Source organism: Idiotropiscis lumnitzeri, chromosome 14 (assembly GCF_059441095.1).
Source record: "Idiotropiscis lumnitzeri isolate Australia: NSW breed Sydney's pygmy pipehorse chromosome 14, RoL_Ilum_1.0, whole genome shotgun sequence".
Classification (NCBI taxonomy): domain Eukaryota; kingdom Metazoa; phylum Chordata; class Actinopteri; order Syngnathiformes; family Syngnathidae; genus Idiotropiscis; species Idiotropiscis lumnitzeri.
The window spans coordinates 6,255,413-6,276,627 of NC_142404.1; the positions used below are offsets into that span (position 1 = coordinate 6,255,413).

At 41.1% G+C, this 21,215-nt stretch overlaps 1 protein-coding gene across 3 annotated transcripts in view; it reads right to left on the bottom strand.

Moving 5' to 3' along the window:
• Positions 1–21,215, bottom strand: part of kdm6a (lysine (K)-specific demethylase 6A) — a 39,038-nt gene that overhangs the window by 11,950 nt on the left and 5,873 nt on the right. The window contains exons 3-15 of one of the 3 annotated variants that reach the window (XM_088314570.1): positions 21,004–21,112; positions 20,856–20,905; positions 20,238–20,296; positions 14,616–14,736; positions 8,374–8,428; positions 7,895–7,929; positions 5,699–5,792; positions 3,488–3,614; positions 2,720–2,818; positions 2,018–2,237; positions 1,645–1,785; positions 943–1,035; positions 765–842 (exon numbers count right to left, since the gene is read on the bottom strand). In XM_088314570.1, the coding sequence (XP_088170696.1) occupies positions 765–842; positions 943–1,035; positions 1,645–1,785; positions 2,018–2,237; positions 2,720–2,818; positions 3,488–3,614; positions 5,699–5,792; positions 7,895–7,929; positions 8,374–8,428; positions 14,616–14,736; positions 20,238–20,296; positions 20,856–20,905; positions 21,004–21,112 (1,281 nt within the window). Of the gene's footprint in view, positions 1–764; positions 843–942; positions 1,036–1,644; positions 1,786–2,017; positions 2,238–2,719; positions 2,819–3,487; positions 3,615–5,698; positions 5,793–7,894; positions 7,930–8,373; positions 8,429–10,541; positions 10,663–14,615; positions 14,737–20,237; positions 20,297–20,855; positions 20,906–21,003; positions 21,113–21,215 lie in introns of those variants that run through there. The other 2 variants (XM_088314571.1, XM_088314572.1) reach the window with 2 other exon arrangements.

Consider the following 21,215-nt stretch of genomic DNA (forward strand, 5'->3'; position numbering starts at 1 on the left):
TTCGTAGCTAGATATCCACTAGAGATCAAAGCTGAGCTGAAATGGAGGTGGACAGCAGCACTAGCAGCTAACTGGCTGCCTTTAGCTGCTGCCTCTTTAGCCTCCTGAGCAGCTGGCTGGCATAAATAGACAGATTGAAAAAGAGAGAGGTTGTTCCTTTTCTCTCATCCAGGTTTTGTGCTTGGATGACCTGTCATGGGAATCTAGGGAATCTTCATGCCCATTGTACCCAGCTGAATTAATTTTTTTGCACACGGCGCAAAAAGCCTCAAACACCAGCCAATCACAGGGCACATATGACATCGTCGCTCACATTCAAACCTAAGAAAAATCTAGTGTCGTCTATGAACCGCACATGCACGGGTATCAAATGTGGCAAAAAAACGTGGGACCCGGAGAAAATTCACACAAGCACAGAGAGAACCTATGCCCAGATTCACATTTTCTTTCTTACCGCTTGATTGTTTCAAAGAAATTTCTGTAAAAAGCCTCTTTGAATTCTACTGGTTAGAGGAGTGTCATGTGGGAGGGGTAACAATGCACATAATTGATCTATATCTTGCCTACTCACAAAAGCTGATGTGGACAAATCATTTGATTGGCTTAGTCGTGTCCAATGGGAGGAGGTTAAATGGACACGATTCATTTGTATATTTCCTGTGTGCACCCATTTAAAGAACTAATGAACTGAGTGGAAAAGGCGAACGCCACCAAAGGTGTGCAGATTTTAATTAAGAGTGGTCATCTATACATATATTTCCTACCTGAAGCTTCTGCGGCGTAAGGTAAAAGCTGTGGACAGGATGTTGATTGGGGCTGTTTGCACTCGAGTCTGCAACACCCTGCACAAAACCAAAGGAAGCATTAAAAAGGGAACTCAGTATATTCGCTCAAACTGCAATGTGTGCGGGCTGGACCCTCATATGCAACTCTTGGCATTACTTTGGCTGGGCTGGCAGTGCGTTTCTTTTTGGCAGGACTGGCCTGTAGGTCGCTGTGATTGACGGTGCTTTGGGCTCCCTCTCCCTTACATGCCTACAAATCCAGCAGAGAAACAGCTTGTGATGATGACCATCTGCGCTTTGTCATGCAAAAAAATAAAAATACATTTCAAAAGAGAAGGGAGGGAGAATACACATGGACCCTCTGCATACGTCACTACATTTACATGCTGCCAAATAAAAGAATGTATGACAACACTCTGATTAAAATACAGCTTGATTTCATACCTTAAATCTTAATCAGAACTATTGATTAAGGTCTTAATCAGAGGCTTCATGGTGTGCTTGTGGAACGATGCAACAATAATGTTGCATCAATGTGCGAACAAAGTTGGGTCTTGGCTGGGTTAACAAGTCAAATAAGTAAATAAATAACATATTTTTGTCTGTTTCTGGTAGATTTGTACATTTACATGAAGTGCAGCGAGCCATAATATGATGCTATGATTCTTGTCACTCTCCGTCATCATTTTTGCATCTGGCAAACCCTTTAAAGATCAACACCTCACTGTCCCCTCTGAATCTGCACCTCATCCCATTTTTAGGTTCTCACATCCATGCCAAGATGTTAAGTAAACTATTAGAGCCACTAATTTTGCGTCTCTGAGCCGCTGAGGTCTCTAGTAGGAGCTTGATCTCTCACCTGCTGTGCATGTGCAGCATTCAAGGCCCCCTGCCTGGATGTGAGCTCAGCAGGGATGGGCAGGCTCCAGGCCTCCTCAATACTAGGGAGCATTTTACTCTTATTCTGCAGACTACCTGGCTGTAGGTTACACAATTGAGCCTAGGAGAAATTGCGTCAAGACATACGTTTTAGTGCGGAACCAACAAGACAACACTAATTGGGGAGAACAATTGACAAATGAATTATGAAATGAAGATGCTTGATCATTACAGAAGCACAAATCTATGAAATAATTCATATCTTGGTGGTCAGATATGAAAGTGATTACGACACGCATTCCACAAATGACTCGACATCTAACAGGTACAGCTTCTTAAGGAATAGCGTCTACCTGAAGCAGTTTGATGCGTTGAGCGAGCGCAGCAGTGTTGACACAAGCCTTGCTGCGCGTGGCATTGACATAGCACTTGATGGCGTCATGTGGTTGTCCGCAGCTCTCATACAGCGTGCCCAGGTCCATCCAGGCAGCGGCGTGGTTGTGGTCTAGTTGAACAGCGCAGATGTAAGCCTGCAGCGCGTCCATAGGCTGGTTCTGCTGCTGATAGAGCACACTGAAGGGAAACACAAAATGGTGGAAATGAGTCCAACAATAATTAATGGTGCAAAATGTAATACCTTTTGAATAACTTTTTTCCCCGTTGCCTTTTTCTATATGAACAGAACCCACATCAAATGGCATGAAGGCAACCCAGAAATTTTCTGGCTTAAGTAGTATCTGAACAATGGTAGGCTGACAGGTGTGTGGGGGTGTGTGTGCGTGTGTGTGTGTGTGTTTGTATTAGCTACATGTTGGGGACCAACATCGGACAGCACACCGACATGCGTGCGTGCGTGCGTGTAGGACTGTCATGACGTAATGTAATCATCAGAATGGGGGAAACCATGTTGCTGTGTGAAAGCACACGCACTCATGGACAAAAATCCCTTGCTTCGCCATCTTCAATATAAAAGGGAAATGTAAAATCCTAATATGCTGTGATGGGTTCTAAGCAGTAATTCTAAATCAAGAACATGACAGATAGTTCTTGCTCACCCTATGGAGCACCAGGTGTCAGCGCTGGCCTCAGACTTATCGATGGATTGCCGATAGGAGATGAATGCATCCTGCACTTTGCCGATACTAGAGTAGCACCTGCAAGATGAAACGGAAGAAGATGAGTGACGACGATATAATGAATAAACCATGGTCATAAAAATACGGTACATATACACAGCATACAGTATTGTTACACAGACTGCTTAGATTGGTCCTTGCATATTCCCCAAATACAGCTTTGTGTTTGTCATATATGTTTTCTTTCTGAAGAAAAACAACACATGTTAAGGTAGCATGCTTTAAGTACCAGTTGCATTACTGTAACGTATTTTTCGACGGTCTCAAAAATAAAGCTCTATTGTGAAAAATTCACCTCTTTAGACTATCCCAAGGAGAGACCCATGGGGCAGGCCGAGCCATCAGGCGCACGCCATCAAGCTAACCTCTGGGCCAGGCTCCAGAAGGGTATACCCGTATTTGGGCGCTGGGAAAACGCCTTCCAAAATAGAGCTCATCACTGGGGGCATTCTGAGCCATGCTTTGTCTGGTACCTCACCCAGGATCTATTTGCTCTATGTGATGCCACAGGCATAAAGGCCCAGTAAACTTAGCTCCCATCATCATTGGGACACACAAACCCCTCCCCGCAATAAGGTGATGGCTCTGACAACACCGTGGGGTATTCAGGTACTTCAAACAGGTAATGTATTGAAGCGAGAATTTTGTTACCATGACGACTTAAGTTTAGTTTTCTTTAGGTCTCACCTGCCAAGAAAGTACCAGGACTGGCCAGAGTTTGGGTCTGCTTCTAGAGACTTCTGCAGACACTGGATGGCATAGCTGTCCTTGGTGCCTTTATCCCCAAGCTGCTCCACCGTGTGATGCATCCAGCCTACAGGAGAACAAACAAAACACCTTTTTATTTTAACTAAAATCGTTTAGATTGTGCACCAGCATATTCCAAGTAGGGTGGATTTGACTGCTAGTGGCGCCAGAGATCACTCAAGTCACGGTTCTATCGCTATGATGATAGTTTTACGTAGTTGAATAATTATTACGTTTTGAAACCAATGAATAATCTCTTTTATTAACAATGACTTCAATTGCAATCAAAATATTCATTATTATTTTGTCCCAAATCGTTAAGCCCTACCTCACAATGCTATGAAACAAAATACCATTCACAAATACGCCCTCCTTTCATGTTAAACTAGACTACAAGTTGGAGCAGTGCTCTTATTTCAGACAGACCACTGCTCCCGCATAACTAAGACTCGACACACCTGTGGCAAGCTCCACTGATCGCCAAGACAACTCAATAAGGCGAGACTGGTAATGTGTTTTACTAGTGGGGGCGGGGAGGCTGTTGTCCGTCTATGCTGCGACTGGAAGAAGAACTTGTTAATATGGCCATCAATATAAAATACTAGAACCAGGCTTTAACGGCTACGTAAAGCTGGTTCAGTTGCTATGACATTCCTAATCAAGTCCAGTGTGTGTAGTCATCTTTAATGCTGTCAAGTTAGTTATTCTGTCATGGAGGAAAATAAAAATAAACATAAAAATTACGAAAACATCTCTAAGCAGCATTTCAAAATGGCTTGACTAAATTAATTTTATTTCACACTGATGTTAAATAATATATAATAATAATAACAATAGTACAACTATTTATATATAGCGCATTTCGCAATAGAGATTTTGATTTTTCCTCCTGTGTCAATTATACAGAACCCAGCAAGAGAGGATTCACATAACCATGTGTTCTTTTAAATTTCAAGAGATCACAGACTTAGATAATTAGATAATGTCAGCACCGGCATCTGATGTGTGCAATAAAACACTTGAGTGCGCTCAACACAACAGGGCAGAAAGTGTAAAAGAGCAATGAACTGGCATGGCAGAATTCCAAAAAATAAGCATTGTCCTGCCTCTCTGTGATACTTATCCGCTGGCCCAAATCGGATTAGGAAATGACATGTTTTAATTTCCATCTCTTAATTCAAAGCAAGCCATTATTTCAAATTGGCAGCGAATGAAATGCACAAAAGATACGCAAGTATATTGGACATTGATTCGACAGAAGTACAATCAGTCAGCCTTCAAGGAACATACATTCGATTTGTCAGTGTGTATTAAGGAATAAAAGTGCAAAAATCAATGGCATCTGATTTTCTGAAAAAAGGTTTGAGCTGATTAGGTATCAAAACAAACCTTGTCCGCACCCCTATTGGACATTTTGGACCTATTCAGCACGCGTGCTGTGCACTAGACCTGAATTCGGACATGTTTACCGGTCCATAGTAAAAATACTCCCATAATTTGGCACTCTTACTGTCAGTTCATGTTTGATTTGTCTTGGGAGATGTCCAATACCTACTTTTAAATTTTGTTGTTAACAATACCTTCTTTTGAATTTTGTTGCTAATCAGAGTTCAATAATACACCCAAGAAAACTATCATCATTTGACATTATCTTGGCACACATTCTGCCTCTTCAGTCTTGGCCATGACATGTTTAGAAATAGTAATTAAAGAATAAATTAGAGTGATAAAATGGGACCAGAAAGGGATGATTTTTTTTTATGATTTTAATATTCTACTGTCAGGTCAATCACACAATTTTAACATATACTGTTTTTTTTAACACTGAAAACTTTTATATTTATGATGTCAGTAATAACTTGCTTCTCAGATAAGTGTCTTAGTGAAACCTATCCCATTTTTAAAAATGTTTTTGATTTGGACAAATATTCATTGGAACAAAAACATGTCATTACAATTGCAACTCATACTGGCATTATCAAGTATCAGGACATGGTAGCTGTGAGTGTTCAAATTTAAGTGCTTGTACTCGTACAGAGTATGACAAAAAAGCGGTATTGGTGCGTCTTAGCTTCAAATAGACTACCAAAATGTCACTTCCTGTCACTTCCGCATGAATGAAATAAGTCACGAGAATCCAGTGACACTCACCAAGCTGTTGCAGTGTTGTTGCCTTCACCTGAGCAGGAAGATTCTCTGTCTGCAAGAGACTTTCGTAAGCTTCTTTCGCTGCTCTGTACTTCTTCTGCAGGAGAACAGACAAGGTGGCGATCCAGTCAAGACAGGACTGTGTGTTTTATGACACGAGCCACAAAGACAAAAAGACCCGGTCACACTTGTAATGACCGTCTGGACAAACACAAATTTGGGAGGGGGAGGGTCATAGAGTAAGCGGAAAGGCCAGACTCAACATGTCTGGAGTATTAAAGCATGTGATTCTGTCGGGTGGCCACTGCTGCACTTCTGCAGTTGTGCGTGTATGAAACGCTTGTTTTGACTCTGTGACCTTACTCATATGGCATCTGAAATAAACAAAAATACCATGCACAGAGCATCTGCTTATTGACTAAAGTTGGAGGGAAAACAAAGATGAGCCGCCTGATATTCAGACTGATTTTACCCCCTCTGAAGTCAGAAAAGGTCAGATTATCTGATTGTTTGAAAGCACAGGTGTCAAACTCAAGGCCCACTGGCCACATCCAGCCTGCCACATCAAATTAAATGAGTTTTCACACAGGGTAATAATCATAAATGCTATTGTTAAACATCAAAAATCATCTTGTGTGGGCTAGAATGAAGAAAGTCCAAGTGGCCATCACATGGAATATGACTAGGCTGACTAAAGAAACCGCAATGATCTAAACATCGACACACTTGTCCGGAAAGGAATGCAACGTAGGGCTGAACAATTTTAGTAAAATGTAATTTTTCGCCTCACAAGAGCAGAAAAGGAAAGGGCCAAACAGGAAAAGCTACAACTGACCATAGCAAATGGGACAACCATAACATGGATTGGGACAATGCAAACATTATTGGATCAGAAGATTACATATCAATGATGGATAAAAGTCACAATGGAAATGAAAAAGCAGGGCACTCAACAGAGATAGTGTTTGTGCTCTCACACACTTGAGATTCACTTTTCTAGAGACCGCCAGGCGATGGAGGAGCCGCCAAGATTGTACATATATTAATATTGAGGATAAGCGATTCAGAAAATGTAAGCATATAATATATTGAATGTATTACAAATATGATTTGTTGAGTTTTGATTTTGACTTTTACGATCTGGAAAATAAATAGAGCTCATCTATTTATTTAATCAATTTTTGTCAGACAACATTATTATGTGAGCCTCTTATTTGTACAAAAAGATGTCAGCTACTTTGCTTCTGTTTAGATTTTATAATTTTATATACGAGCAATATTGGGTGCATATATCATTTGATATGTCTGTTTAATGTCACTTCAAAAGTGGGAAAAGGCAATAAGTCATAGTGTTTTGTCTATTTTTTTAATGGAACTGAAAATATATTGTGGTGCATCGTTAGTGTGAGATAATATGGCCATCGTAAATCGTTAGCGGTTATGTTGAACTGTGACGTCTATTTCAATATAAGGAGTACAAAAGAAACGGCTAAGAACTCCTCTCTTAATTTCAATTGCCATTTCCTGAATCTGAATAAAATTCGTCACTTAACACCATGCATATTAGTGTGATATATGATAAAGACTTTCAAAAACTGTTGGTAAATCCAAGCCTCACCAGCACTGAAACGCCAGCAGAAGCAGTGTAAAAGGTAAAGGCTGACTGGAGAAACTGCGGGAAGTGCTTTTGTGGGAGGAGGGAGCCAGATTCTTATAAAATATGTCTTCACATGTTGTGTGGTATAGTCTGAGTAGTTGTATTACACCTGCCTTTAATTTAAAATGCTCACACATTTTTTTCACATTGCTGACACGAAAAAAAGCCTTCATTCATAGGTGTCAAACTCCAGTGCTGCAGAGCCGCTTTCCAGCATGCTTTCAATCTCTTCCGGCTGCAACACACCTGATTCAAATAATCAGCTCATCAAGAAGCTCTGAAGAAGCCTGATAAGTATCCTGCTCATTTGAAACCGGTGTGTTGCAGCCGGGAGAAATGGAAAACATGTAGTAAAGTGGCCCTGCAGAAATGGCGTTTGACACCTGTGCCTTAATTAGAGAATGTAAGCCTATATAAAACATTCAAGACACTAAATGTGTTAAATTACAATGTCATACAGTACTATCATCAAATGACCTCACATGAAAATAGTATTAAAAAAAAAAAAAAAAAAAAAAAAAAACAGGGGACGTGCCTCTTACCTGGATCTCATACAAATGAGCAATGTGGAACTTAACTGTGGGGAAGAAATAAAAACAGAAGCAGAAGAAATGAATTAATATTTCCTTGTTCAAAATCAATATTACATGTTCACCCATAGACCTCGCGGCGGGTACAAATTATATCCAGCATGGAGGACAGATGGGAGGAGGGGAGCGGGACAGTAGGCGTGTGCGTGTGTGTGTGCGTGTGTGTGTGTGTGTGTTGGCGTGCGTGTGCGCGCGCATGCATGTGATGTGAAAAGCCAGTCAGCATGTGCAGTCTGCATTTGAGATCTCGCAGCTCTCTTCTGCTGCTTGTCTCCTAGGCAACACCATTTTTAGGGAGGATACGGCAGGAGAGAACGGAATAAATTCCCTGCTTCCTCATGTTTTCTACGTGTCATCTAGGTAGGAGACGCTGCATTGATTTATTCATTAATAGCAACTGTGCAAAATATGGTGAGTGGTCAGCGACTTACTTTCAGCCTTGGACAAAGTGCAGAAGTTCGAATCGATCAAAGCCAGCTGAAAATGCTGCAGAAAGAGGGAGAGGGCGAGAACATTTCAGTCAACCTCAGGTTAGGGTACCAACTGCAGTGTTACAATACCTAAACGTGTGGAGTTAGACATTGTAGTCGGCTGGTACAAAATAAGCACCCTTGTACGTTTCCATGTTAAAATTTTTGAAGAGCATAAGAATAATTAATGTGAACTAAATCACATTTTGGCCCCATGAAGCTTGGGCACCAACCATGCCGGGCGGAACGGTAAACTAAAAGTGGATTCCGCCAAATGGCAAGAAAATTTTCACCTTTTACAATTTTATGTTTTAAAGCGTACCAGAGTACCATAACTGAACTATAAAACCACACCCACATTCAGTCACATTTAATTGGGGTATCAGCTGCAGTGGTATGGTACTTTGAGGGTGGTGCTAGAACCAGTTGAATCAGTTCCTTATTGTTGTTCGTCAATAGACAAGCACAATCCTGCATTACCAAATAAAAAGTTTAATAGTACCAAAATAAGCGACAACTGAATACACTACTGTTGGGTTACCAACCACAGTGCCATATAAAAGGTCTGAGATTTGGCATTTTCATGTAAACAACTGAAGTTATCAAAAGGAACCCATCCAAACCACACCATTTTGTTGTTGGGGTACCAAACACAGCATTAATACCAAAAAGCATTCTGTTGATTGACATAATCAACACCTGAAAACTGACCCAATCTGTACCGATTTTGCCACCTTTCAGTTAAAGGAACCAACTCCAGTGATGTGATACTGAAATGTTGCTAAACACACTCCAATGTATGTCTTGACACAGTTTTGCATTGATTTATTTTTCTTTTAGCCAATACAGTTGTTGGACCAACCACAATGGTGCAGTTCCTAATAGCGAGGCCTTCTCTCGGTTTCAACATTACTGAAGTCACAAGTGTCATTCTACAATGGACCAGAAGTCCCACAAACACCATCCAACATCTTGTAGAAAGTCTTCCCAAAGTGACCATCACAGCTCAGCTCTTTACTGGAACTGCTCATGTGACCTTTGCAATCTGAGCCCTTAGGCACTGTGATGTCATTTTCGTTCCACAGCAAGTGGCAAAGTGGCCACCCCCTTGACATGGATAAAAATGTGTGGATTTTGCTGCTTAATTCATGTTCCACACACGCAATATTAAATCAATCAGGATACTAGTGGGGGCGCATAAAACGTATTGCTGTTATGAACTTTTTTGACTTGACCTCACATTTTACAAAACACGTTTTTCATACAATCTATGAAAAACACGCTATAACAAATCAAATAAACCATTTTTGCCAGTAGCAGCTTTTTAAAAAAAAAATATTTAATTACTATTATTACTCGACCCATTTTAAACATACTAAAATACGATGAGGGCTGACATTCGAGTGAAACTTTATGCATTTAATGTCTTGAACAAGACTGCCCACTCAGCAGTGACATGAATGAGTAAAAAACAAAATGCCTTCCGTCACCGACCAGATTTGTTAAGCACCTGGTAACAAATGTTTGAAAACTAATAAAAAGTTATATATTCTGGTTTCAGTGGCTGTACTGAAACTCCTCCTTGGGTGTTCAATACATTTGAACCAAGTATACAGGAGAGTTGGGAGACTTTTTTTCCCATAGTGTGTGGGTGGAGAACGGTAAATAGTTTGATAATTAGCCATGAAAAACCCACCGGCCAGATTGGGCATGGGGTTGCAAGGGCTTGTTCATTGCTCCGCACAGCTTTGATCATTTTTAGACTTGCATGGCGGCATGTATGAAATGCTCGGTTGGGGGGTGTAAGACATGGCCCACGTGCCGTAGGCTGCCCACCCCTACGTCAAACAGACAATGCAAGCGTGGTGCTGTATCTGGGTCATTTGCAACGAGAATAGCTTGAAGTTGCCACTCAAGATGCAAAAAATGAAATACCAAGAATTGTATTCACGAGAAGGCCTAACAACGTTTAGAGAGGCAGTGACGGCCACCTTGGCAGCCGGAATGCATGAGGGCCGGCGCCGCCGAGCACGTGTGCACATGGGCGCGTACAGACACCAGCTTAAAATAAATTGCCTCAAAGACTCATAATATCACTTGTCACAATCAGACATGCACAAAAGTGTTACCTATGTTACGGTGGCTCGTCAGCCTCCTGCTGGAAGCCGTCGCGCATCCTCCTGCAGCTCCCTCCCGTCCTCACCTTCCTCCTCCTTCACACTTTGTCTGATAATGCGGCACTGACTGTTAGCTTGACATTCCACCTCCCTCCTCATATCTTTTGCCTTTCTCTCTCACTCTCCCTTTTGCTCACTGCTGTCTTGCTTCCCTTTGCCCCCTCCTCCTCCTCCTCTTCTCGTCTACTCTGGTGTCAGTGATTACTATTCAGCAGACGGCTGCAGTGGTTGGTGCAGCGAGAAAGAGATGACACACAATATTACCTCAAAGCAGCTACACCAGCTCCAGTGGTTTCTCAATTGTACCCAATTTGTTTTCATTAAAAAGTACAATTACTCTTTCAACGCCATCTTTTCCCTAAGAATAAAATAAAATTGCACCTCATGCATCCCATTCTTTTCATTAAGTGTCACAACCATAAGTACTAATGTAAACCCAGAAGACATACTTCTGCCACCATTTTGAGCAGCTCGCTCTCTTATTTAGATGGCAGGTCTCGTCAGCTTCAAGGCTAAGCGGCCATCATTTCCAACTATGAAAAACTCGTAAATTGACATTGCATTGGTTTAAACTGGATTTTCTTCCTCTCAGCAATGCCAGAAAAGGTATGGCAAAACAAAAAGGCAAACAAATGCATTAATTGATGCCAGCGAAAATGAGATCTAGTAATGTGCTCTGATTTCACATGTTCAATATTCAAATTCTCGAAAATGTTTCACCAACTCCAAAATTTGCAAGCTTTAATATGCTGTTTAACTTCTGAGGTTCTGGTGTAAAAAGCACAAAATTGTTACCTCAACTCCTACTAGCTACATCGATAGTCGGGATTGGAGGGGAGTCAGTGATGTACAGTACAATGAGGTCATCATGCAACAATTACAACATCATAATCCCGTGTGGTTTTAAATGTGTGCACAGATTGCAGACATCTTTGAATTTGATCCTGCAGGATCAGTGACAAACTGCACAGTATTTGTCCGTAAAACAAATCCCTGCACTTTCTTTGTCCACAAGCCCATGACATGAAGTGCTGTCTTTACCTGCTGTCTTGTTTCCAGCAAAAGTACAGTACTCATATCCCCTGTGGCGGGCAAGTGGACCATTTGCACAATTCGTGCGTGAGCGTTTGATATGGTGGTGCGTGTTGTTGGTAATGAGCCAGAACTCTAAAAGGGAGGGCTGCATCCAAAGCTGAGCGAAGAGATGCAGCACGTGCCAACCTGCTTCACTCAAAGTGCAGCCAAGGCATTTGCACAGACACCGTTTTGCACTATTTCCCTGTGTTAATATATTGATTTGGGTTTTACAGGTATAGGTACGATTTTACAGATAAAGCAATATTAATATTAAGTCTACCCCAAAACAATATTGGCCTTCATTCAATGTTCATACAATGTTTAGTGAACTATAATACTCTTGCGTTGCATGCATTAGCGTTGACCAACCACCTTAGGACTACTTTATCATTTTGTGGACTCTTTATTGTTATAGTCCATTCATATTTTACTGCCTTATGTTGACTTATGAGTGGAAAGCCGAGCGTCGGACATGGTATTATCGTTTTGTATCGAGTTGTCAGGTCATTTATTTAAACAAGTTACGCCACTCTCTTCGTTCCGTGTATGACACACGCCCGCGCCGTTGGTTTAGCTGTGTCTTCTTTGTTGGTTTGAATGCTGCTTCTTTGTTGGTTTAGCGGTGGCTTCTTCGTTGGTTGAAATGGCTCTTCGTGTTTGGAGGCCGCAGCGCGCTGCTTAGAACACACTCAATGCCGTGGTCATGGTATGCGTTCATATTTTTTGTTATATTGAAAATGTTATCGATATTCTATTGATATTGATCACTTGACTATCGCGATTTATATTGATACTATTGAATTATCGTCCCAGCCATAAGTGTGGGTTTATCTTTTTGACTGGTAAAAAGCCTAAAGCCATTTTATTTACATGAAAAAATAGCTACAGTATGCATGTTATTTATTTCATTTTAACATCTCTTTAATTCAAAATAACTTTCATCATTCAGCGCAAGTTTTGTGAACTTCCAGCCACACATATTCAGCCAATCACAGACCAAGAGTGTTGCGCGAACTCACATGGAAATAGTTTAGTTGTTGACAGACCCACAAAACCTTTGCTAAAAGAGGATATGACATATATTGGGTCTTACCGAATGAGAGTTGAGCTATTGTCGCGACGTGATTACATATAAGTTTCCAAATCTACACAGCTACTTCGAAGACTGCGCTTACTATCTCACACATACCCGGCAGGTAAAAAGTGCACAAAAATCGTATAACAAAAATAATCATTGCCGGGACTTGTATAACACAGCCAGCCCCAAAAGGGGCGTAGGCTACTTTGCAAACCTGGTAAATAGGTTTATGAACTTGTTTACAGATGTTGAACCAAGACAGCTGTAGTTTTAGCAAAAGCCTCAGCCACCTGAATGACTGTGAATGTTAATGCATTTGTTTTTCATTGACAGAGGAGATGATGTAATCATGAACACATGCTGGCACGGTGAGTAAAAGCAGGAATAAATTTGTTGCCTCCGGTGCAGTCTGGATCAAATCCTGTTTGGCAAAAAAAATTGAGAATATGTGCAGAAGTATTGTATTCATTCCCCACAGATTGTGAGCGATATAGTCCAATGAGATCAGCCCTTAGTCGTCATAAGTCAAATACCCTGACAGTCACCTGCCTTGAAGAAAAATGGCATGCAATGTGAACCTGTTATAGGGCAGAACAAGTTTGTTTGAAATTGTGATCCAGACAACGTGGGAATGTGATTGGCAGAGCTTTGTTTTTTGTTTTTTTGCAGCGTTCCTGACTGACCCAGAATCTGTTCTTTTAATTATTATTATTTATTTTTATAAATACAATCTGCCTCCTCTTCTCTCGCCAAGCTAAAATGCTTGCTATTTGTGACTCGTCACAAAAACCAATCAGCTCTCAGCGGGTTAGGAATTTTTTTTTTTTTTTTTTTTTAAAACGTCGTGTTGACTTGACGTCACACAGTTGCCCATCTCCCTTATTTTGACGGTGGTTTGCAAGGCGAGAATGCTATGCACTAGGCTAGATTACTCCGCAACAAGACACGCCTGTTCTATTGCTTGCAGCCACAACCAAATGGCTTAAAAAAATAAATAAATAAAGCATGCGACACACCAAGCAAGACCATTGCTAAATTAATGTGAAAGAGTGCTTGGGTGTACAGTAAACTCGTTCACAAAAATCGGTCTTGTACTTTTTAAACAAAAGAGCAAACAACTACAAACAGCAAATTAACGCGTTTACCATTAAATGTTATGCACACGAAGCACAGAACCTCCAAACCAGAAAAGAATCAGTTACGTCAGCCAGGACAAAGCCTATGTTATAAATCAGCATATCATAGTACTTTGATTATTTATGATATCTGCAATAATTGGTAATATGCTTCTTTAATGGTATTGAGGTGCTGTATGCAGGTATAGTATCAAAGTAAAAATGTCGGTATTGCAATAAAAATACACCAAACCAGCCCCAACTGTGTTCAAATAATCAAAATCCAAGATGACGATGGCAGAATTTGTTTCACTCAAATTGTAAACTTGCTGATCCAGACTCAATGCCAAATCCAATGGTGGTCCAACTAGTGACTTTTAAATCCTACACACATACTGTGGCTGGCAATTGTCTTGGATGACTGGTGACTTTCCTTTGGACAAAGTCTGGAGGAGAATATGAGGCCTGAGATCAGATAGCAGGTAGTTCCCTGCGGGATTCTAGACAGTGATTGTCTGGGCAGTTCCCTAGTCAGATGTCAGAGGAAAGTCACAGAGGGGCTTCCCTCAAATAGACAAGACAGGTGATCAAACGCTCTCTGTTAATCTGGGTTGTGTGACAAGCTTGGACAAAGGCCAACGGGACAGCACACCAGGCCATCATGTTTTTAATCACTTATGCAAAAAAAACGAGTGCTGCAGATTACGCAAGCAAGGATAGCAAAAATGAGGTATAAAAGGAAGACAGCAACTATACCTTTAAGCTGGACTCGTGGTCTGTGTTGACTTTAAACATGAGTCCCAGTCGCAGGTGAATCTCATTAGCTCGAGAGAAACTGGGATCAATGTAGAGCACCTCCTGAAAAGCCTTGATTGCCCTGAAAAAGATGGTGCATGTTGTTTATGAACTGGTAAACATGTTGTATGATCACATTCACACACAAACTAGCTCCGAAGAGAAATACGGCTAATATGCTCAATACTAGCGTTAAACCAATTGATTGATTAATTGATAACTAATCGATTATCAAATTGTGTTTTTTTTTTAACTAATTCAACGCAAAAGAATTCCGGAATTACCGTATTTTTACAGCCAAAAGACGCGCCGTATCAAAGCAGCAGCACCAGTTGAGGGTGCTATTTCTGTATTTAATACTTATACTGGGCGCACCGCACTACGAGGCGCATGCTAGCTCGCGTATGCTAGGTCGCACATGCTAGCTCGCGCATGCTAGCTAATGCATTCCAAAACTCATGCAAATAAGGGATCGCTGCCATTAGCAGCACCTCTGACCGATGAGAGATGTCATGGTAACACATCTAATCGACTACGTCAGGGGAGGGATTTCATGGGTCACCACACTTCTTAGAGTCAAATCAAAACCAAACATATCTCAGCATACAAACAAACAATGAAACAAAGAAATAAAATTAACACAAAACATGTATTTCTCATGCCATTCATATCCCGAAAAGAAATAAAAATAACGTAAAAAGATTACAGCAATGCCATTCAGCCCCAACCAATCACATGGCTGTTTAGAGAGATGTGAGTGATGTGCTTTGGGCAGTGTGTTTTTATTTTATTTTTTTGCAGTCTGTTGTCTAAACCAGTGATGTTTCTTGCTTGTAATAACATGAATGGTAAGACAGACTACGACATTGTGGTCAGCTGGACTTTTGTCCAGCTTTCTCCTGCACCATCACCAAAAAAACATATTCACAATGTATTTGTCCACGTCGCTTTGAAGCATAGGCGTATCAGTGGATCAGGCCCGATGGTCGAGCGAGTTGCTCAGCCTATATAATAGGCGTGTTGCATTACAAGGCGCCTCGTTTGTTTTGGGGAAGATTGGGGACTTTAAAGTGCGCCTTATGGTCGCGAAAATACGGTAATTGCGCTTAATCAAATTTTTGGTTCAAATTGCTTTTTTTCCGCTGATCTCCATGCAATGTCAGGAAAACAACAGTGCCTTTAGAGCTCTTTACAACCAATGTGTTTGTCTTTCTGTTATGCGTAACGTGGAACATTTTAAATAAGGGGAAGAAAAATAATATTTACATCACTGGTAGATTTGATGGGAGAAAAAAAAACTCCATCTTATTATAAAACAATGTTGATTAAGAAATGTATTCAGTATAAATTGCATGGGCCATTTGAGAAAATGAACAAATATTACACATGTATAAATATTTTGAACACAGTGTAGGTATTAGGAGCTTGTGATGTCAGCGCTGTCTGTCTGAATAAGTACCTGGATTTAAGGTCCAAATCCCTGAGGTGAGAGGCTTATAACAATGCTATCATATGCTGATGTATATGAAGAGTGGGAGATTGACCAACAAGCTGTCAGTCATTTTACACGCTGAAGACTCTTTCACACAGAGGTCCGGCATTTATCTTCCGGTATCAGAATCAGAATCATCTTTATTGGCCAAGTATGTAAGACACACAAGGAATTTGTCCCCAGCAGTATAAGCTACACTAGTATTGATGAACTCATCTAAGAGGACAAAGGATACAACTGTGTACTCTTTCATAATCGCATTCATCTTACAATTAGTTAAATAATATCAGCGCCAACATCTGTATTAATAGATACAATTATTAGTGGATAATGACAATTGCCTTAAACACAACAGAATCCCTTGCGCACAGTGCCTCTGTTACTTCATTGATACTGCAAAGACAGAAAATTGAAAAATAAACCCCGCAGCCCACAATCCGTCAGTGTTATTTACAAAGAACAGTGACAAATTAAACAAAGTCTCAAAATACATGCATTCGAAACTAGTGACAGACCGATTATCAGGGCCAAAATTTGGCATTTTACAGATTATCGGACCTGCCTATTTTTTTTTTTAAAGGCCAATAAAGTAAGAGCTGCTTTATTTTGGCTCGCTGCAGCACGCTTCTCTCTTTCTCTCTCTCTCTCTGCTGTGCTCGAGGCCCCTGCCTGCAGAGGCAGATTAGCCAGCCCGCAGCACCATCTGATTGGTTCCTCGTGCAGTAAACTGCCATTTACTTTTTTTTATTTTATTTTTTTTACATGGAGTCACACGCACTACGGAAGCGAGCAAAGTAAAGTTAGGCAACAGATTTTGCTGAAATTCTAATAAATGTCAGTCTACTAAAACCACTTGTAAGATTGTAAGCCCTTTTATGTCATATAAACACAAGGGGCACTTCTATTCGCCACAGTAAGGTGTTTTGCCTTGAGGCTAAATCTAATTGCTCCCCATCATTCACATTGCAAAGGTCATTTGCTACTTGAACGGCATGGCTCCAGAGATAAGTAAGGTAGATGATAACCCTGAGTGGGAAATGGTGATAAAAGTAAGAAATGAGTGAGTGCCGGTGCATGCGCGTGTCTGTTGTAAGCCACATGAATAAATAAACTCAACTTTATTTATAGAGCACCATGGTCATTGAACTAGCTTTTGGGACCTTTGGCAGTGTGGGCAGGTTCTAGTGTAAAACAAAAACAGCATCGCCATTCAGCTCGTAATCAGAGTTGAAGCATGACATGCTCTAGAACAGGGGTCGTCAAACCTGTTCCTTGAGGTCAGCTGCCCTGCCCGTTTTTCATCTCTCCCTGCTGCAACACACCTGATTCAAATGATCCGGATCGTTATCCAGGTTCTGCAGACTTTGCTAATTATTTGCTCATTTGAATGAGATTAGTTGCAGCAGGGAGGGATGGAAAACAGGTTGGATAGTGGACCTGTAACAAGGAACAGGAACTAAGACCCCTGCTCTACAATTTCCTGGTGGATGGCTGCAATGTATTTGAGCTTCACAGTCCAGCAACACCAGCACTGACCGTGGAAACTACACCTAGACTTCAAGCAACATGGATTGTGTGCTTCTCTATCCAACCTTGACTTCCAAATGGAATGCAAAATTTATTTTGCTTTCTTTATATGAAAAAGAGGAGTTAGGAGCACTCAGCAACAGTGCCTTCTTGTCATCCTTAGCCCAGGTAAGACACTTCTGATGTCTCCGTTTCAGGGGTTGCTTGAAACGAGGAACGCAACATTTGTGAGGGCGGCGTTTTTACATCTGCGTCAGTTTTGACAGTCCTCCACTGGCGCTTCATTGCCAGCATGCAAGAGATAAAGCCCATAGCCTCATATTTTTTACATACAGACCTTTTACATAAGTGCCAATGTCCAGCTCAATCAAGGGTCCCTTTAAAGTGATCCAATATAAGCTTTGTAATAGCAAGCGTAGTAATTATGTAAAAAAAAAGAAAAAAAAGAAAAAAAGAAAACAAGAAAGAAAACGCTACATTTGTGGAAGGCATGTTTCATCTATTATCTTTACAAGAACAAGACAACACACACACAAAGGCACAAACGTCCTGGAGTTTACAAATAAACCTCCTTGCTTTTGTCGCTGGACCAACAACAACATCGGCATGTTAGCACGAAACCCCTCTCAGGCAGCTCCGCATACGCACACACTTTGAACTCATTGCTCCCATTCCCTCCACCTCCTCTTCACCGACCCCTCCCACTCCTCCATTGCTATGCTCTGCTATCGCCCTTTTCCTCCCACGCTGGCAGAGGCCGAAGAGAATGCTGGGAAAGCTCAGTGGTGTCACCAAGTGCGAGACAAGACTACAGCGAAAAGAGGAATGAGGTTTATGGGCACATTGTAAAGTGCAGCGACAGATTTTTCCAATTGGTCAGTCATTGTATGGCATGAATTTCACAATGACAAAATGTGACAGCTTATCTCTAAAACTGTGATATTCAACACGCACATTCACACAAACCTAATATGCACATAACAATGCTGTCGCCATTGCTGCTGTTACTGTCCTAGCAATTATTGCGATAACATGCCGTTGCCTCAACTCGGTCTTAACAGAACAGTGAGATGCAACAATAGCCCCTTTTACATGGCCTATTCAAGGACACACAATGGTGCAGCGGGTGGAGGCGGCAAGCATTCCACCATCAGAGGAAGTATCAGAGCTCTAAGAGAGCTAGGATGGCACCCGTGTAAATGGTAAACTCATGGAAAGGCGGGAAAGGGCGGTGAAGATTCGGGCCACGTGTCAATGCCAAATGGGAAAACCCTGATTCCTTTTGTTAATTTATTTTTTAGCACGGGATCCTTTTGAGTTTCTGCTATCCCAATCTGATACCACGGTAATGCATCAACCAAATTCCAAGAAATCAAAATCGTTCAAGATCCACTTTTAAAGTCAGTTAACGATGGAATCCTTGCTGGATCGCAACAGCTGTTGCCGCACCATACTAGTCGGTATCCTACCTTATAGTTCCATCACATACTGCAAGATGTAATCTGAAACCATGTTCAATCAGTCATTTAACATGCACAAAATATAACGTATTAATCACACTGTCAATGATTAAAATGAATAATTAATTAATAATAATTGCGTGTTTGCCAGCATTAATGGCTAGTGACTAGCAGCTATTTGCTTTTGACAGTCAGCGCACTACGTTTCAAAGGCGATTTAATAGGCCAAAATCAATCTACACTCTTACTTTCGATGCTGTCAGCTTGACGGTAAGGATTGTATTGGTTCGGTCATGAGCAGGTCCTAGTTCCAAACATGACACCTGGCATGCACGCCAAAGACTAATCTTTGTCTTATCAAACAAGAGAATTTTCTCACTCATAGTTTTAGAGTCCTTCAGGTGCCTTTTGGCAAACAGGCCTGATTGATGAAGTGCTGTAGAGATGTTTTTCCTTCTGAAACATTCTCCTCTCTCAACAAAGCACCACTGGAGTTCTAACAGAGTTACCATGGTGTTCATGGTCCCTTCTCCTCCAATATCTCACTTCAGACGGACAGCCAGCTCTATACGAAGAGTCCTCCATTTATAGATGTTGGAGGCCACTTTGCTCATTGGAACCTTAAGCAGCAGAAATGTTCTGTACCCCTCCACAGATTTGTGCCTCGAGACAATCATCTTGGATCGGTCTACTGACAATTCCTTTGAGTTCATGTGTTGTTTGTGTCACCTATGGGACCTTATTTAGACAGATGTGTGCCTTTCCAAATAGTCTTCAATCAACTGAATTTACCATAGGTGGACTCCAACTTCACTGTAGGAACCTCAAGGATAATGATGAAAATGCAGTTTTTTTAGGGCCGTCAGACCACCGTGAGCACTGGGCCATGCTAACATGCTGCAAATGACTGACACAGCTATGACAGCATAGTTGTTATTTTTTTGTGGCGAAGTGTTGCTCCAAAGGTCGCTGATTGGGCTGGACCAGACACATTCGTATAGCAAGACTGATTTGCAGGATTGCACTCCCGCTGGCAAAAAGCCAATTGTTCCCAAGATTAGTTGACAGGTTCATAGACAAAAGAAAAAAGTAGGAAGCACTTACCATTGAAATGCATTGTAATGGAAGTAGACCAAGCCGAGCCCATATAAAAAGGCTGCATTCTGGGGGGAAACACAATTAAAATGTTACTTTAAATTTAAACAACATAATGTGAACATTTGTGATGATAGATGAGTGGTGGCCCTGACAGAATTGACATTGGCCCTGCATATTCTTGATATAACAAATATCGTGCATCGACTTTGAAACAGAAAATAGCGCACATTTAGTTAAGAGAAATCTAATTGTTACTGTTGCAAATGGTGTACATGTGTCAGGTGGCCCTTAAAGAAACAAATTACGTCCATGTAGTTACTTTTTTTCACAACAAAATAAACCTGAATATTTAACATGGGACATTTTCTGTTTTTATAGCTTGTTCATGTCCCTCCCCAAAACTTGAAGGGTAGGGCGCAACTGTAAAACATGTGCAACCAAATTGGTCACAGTCTTGAACACGGTGATCACACATTAGCCATAAAGATAACCTTTCTCACCTTGGTAGAATCTTAACGGCATTTAGACAAAGCTCTGTAGTTGAACTAAAATGACCTTCAGCAAAAAAAAAAAAAAAAACCCACACACAAAGCCTTAAGCTATTCAGTTGTTCGGTTAACTCACCTTCCAGTAGTCCGGCTGTAAACTGAAGTACCGCTGGTATGCAGATAATGCTAAGAAAAGGAGGTGAATTCACAACGGTCAATGGAAATGAAAGCAGATTGTGCAAAATACGGTGAATATTTGAAAATACTATACAAACAACACAAACCTTTTGGATAGTCCTCCAACAGGAGGTGGAAATGGCCAAGTTGACAGAAAATGTCAGGATCTACCTTCCCTTCTGCTTTCAGGATGAGGTTGTTATAGCAGCTAACCGCCTGGATAGGAGAAAAAGAAGTACAGTGTTAGTGGATCTAACTATGATGAATAAACGTGACAGCAGGTGTGACAAAAATGTAGCGCACATTAGGGCGGCTCGAT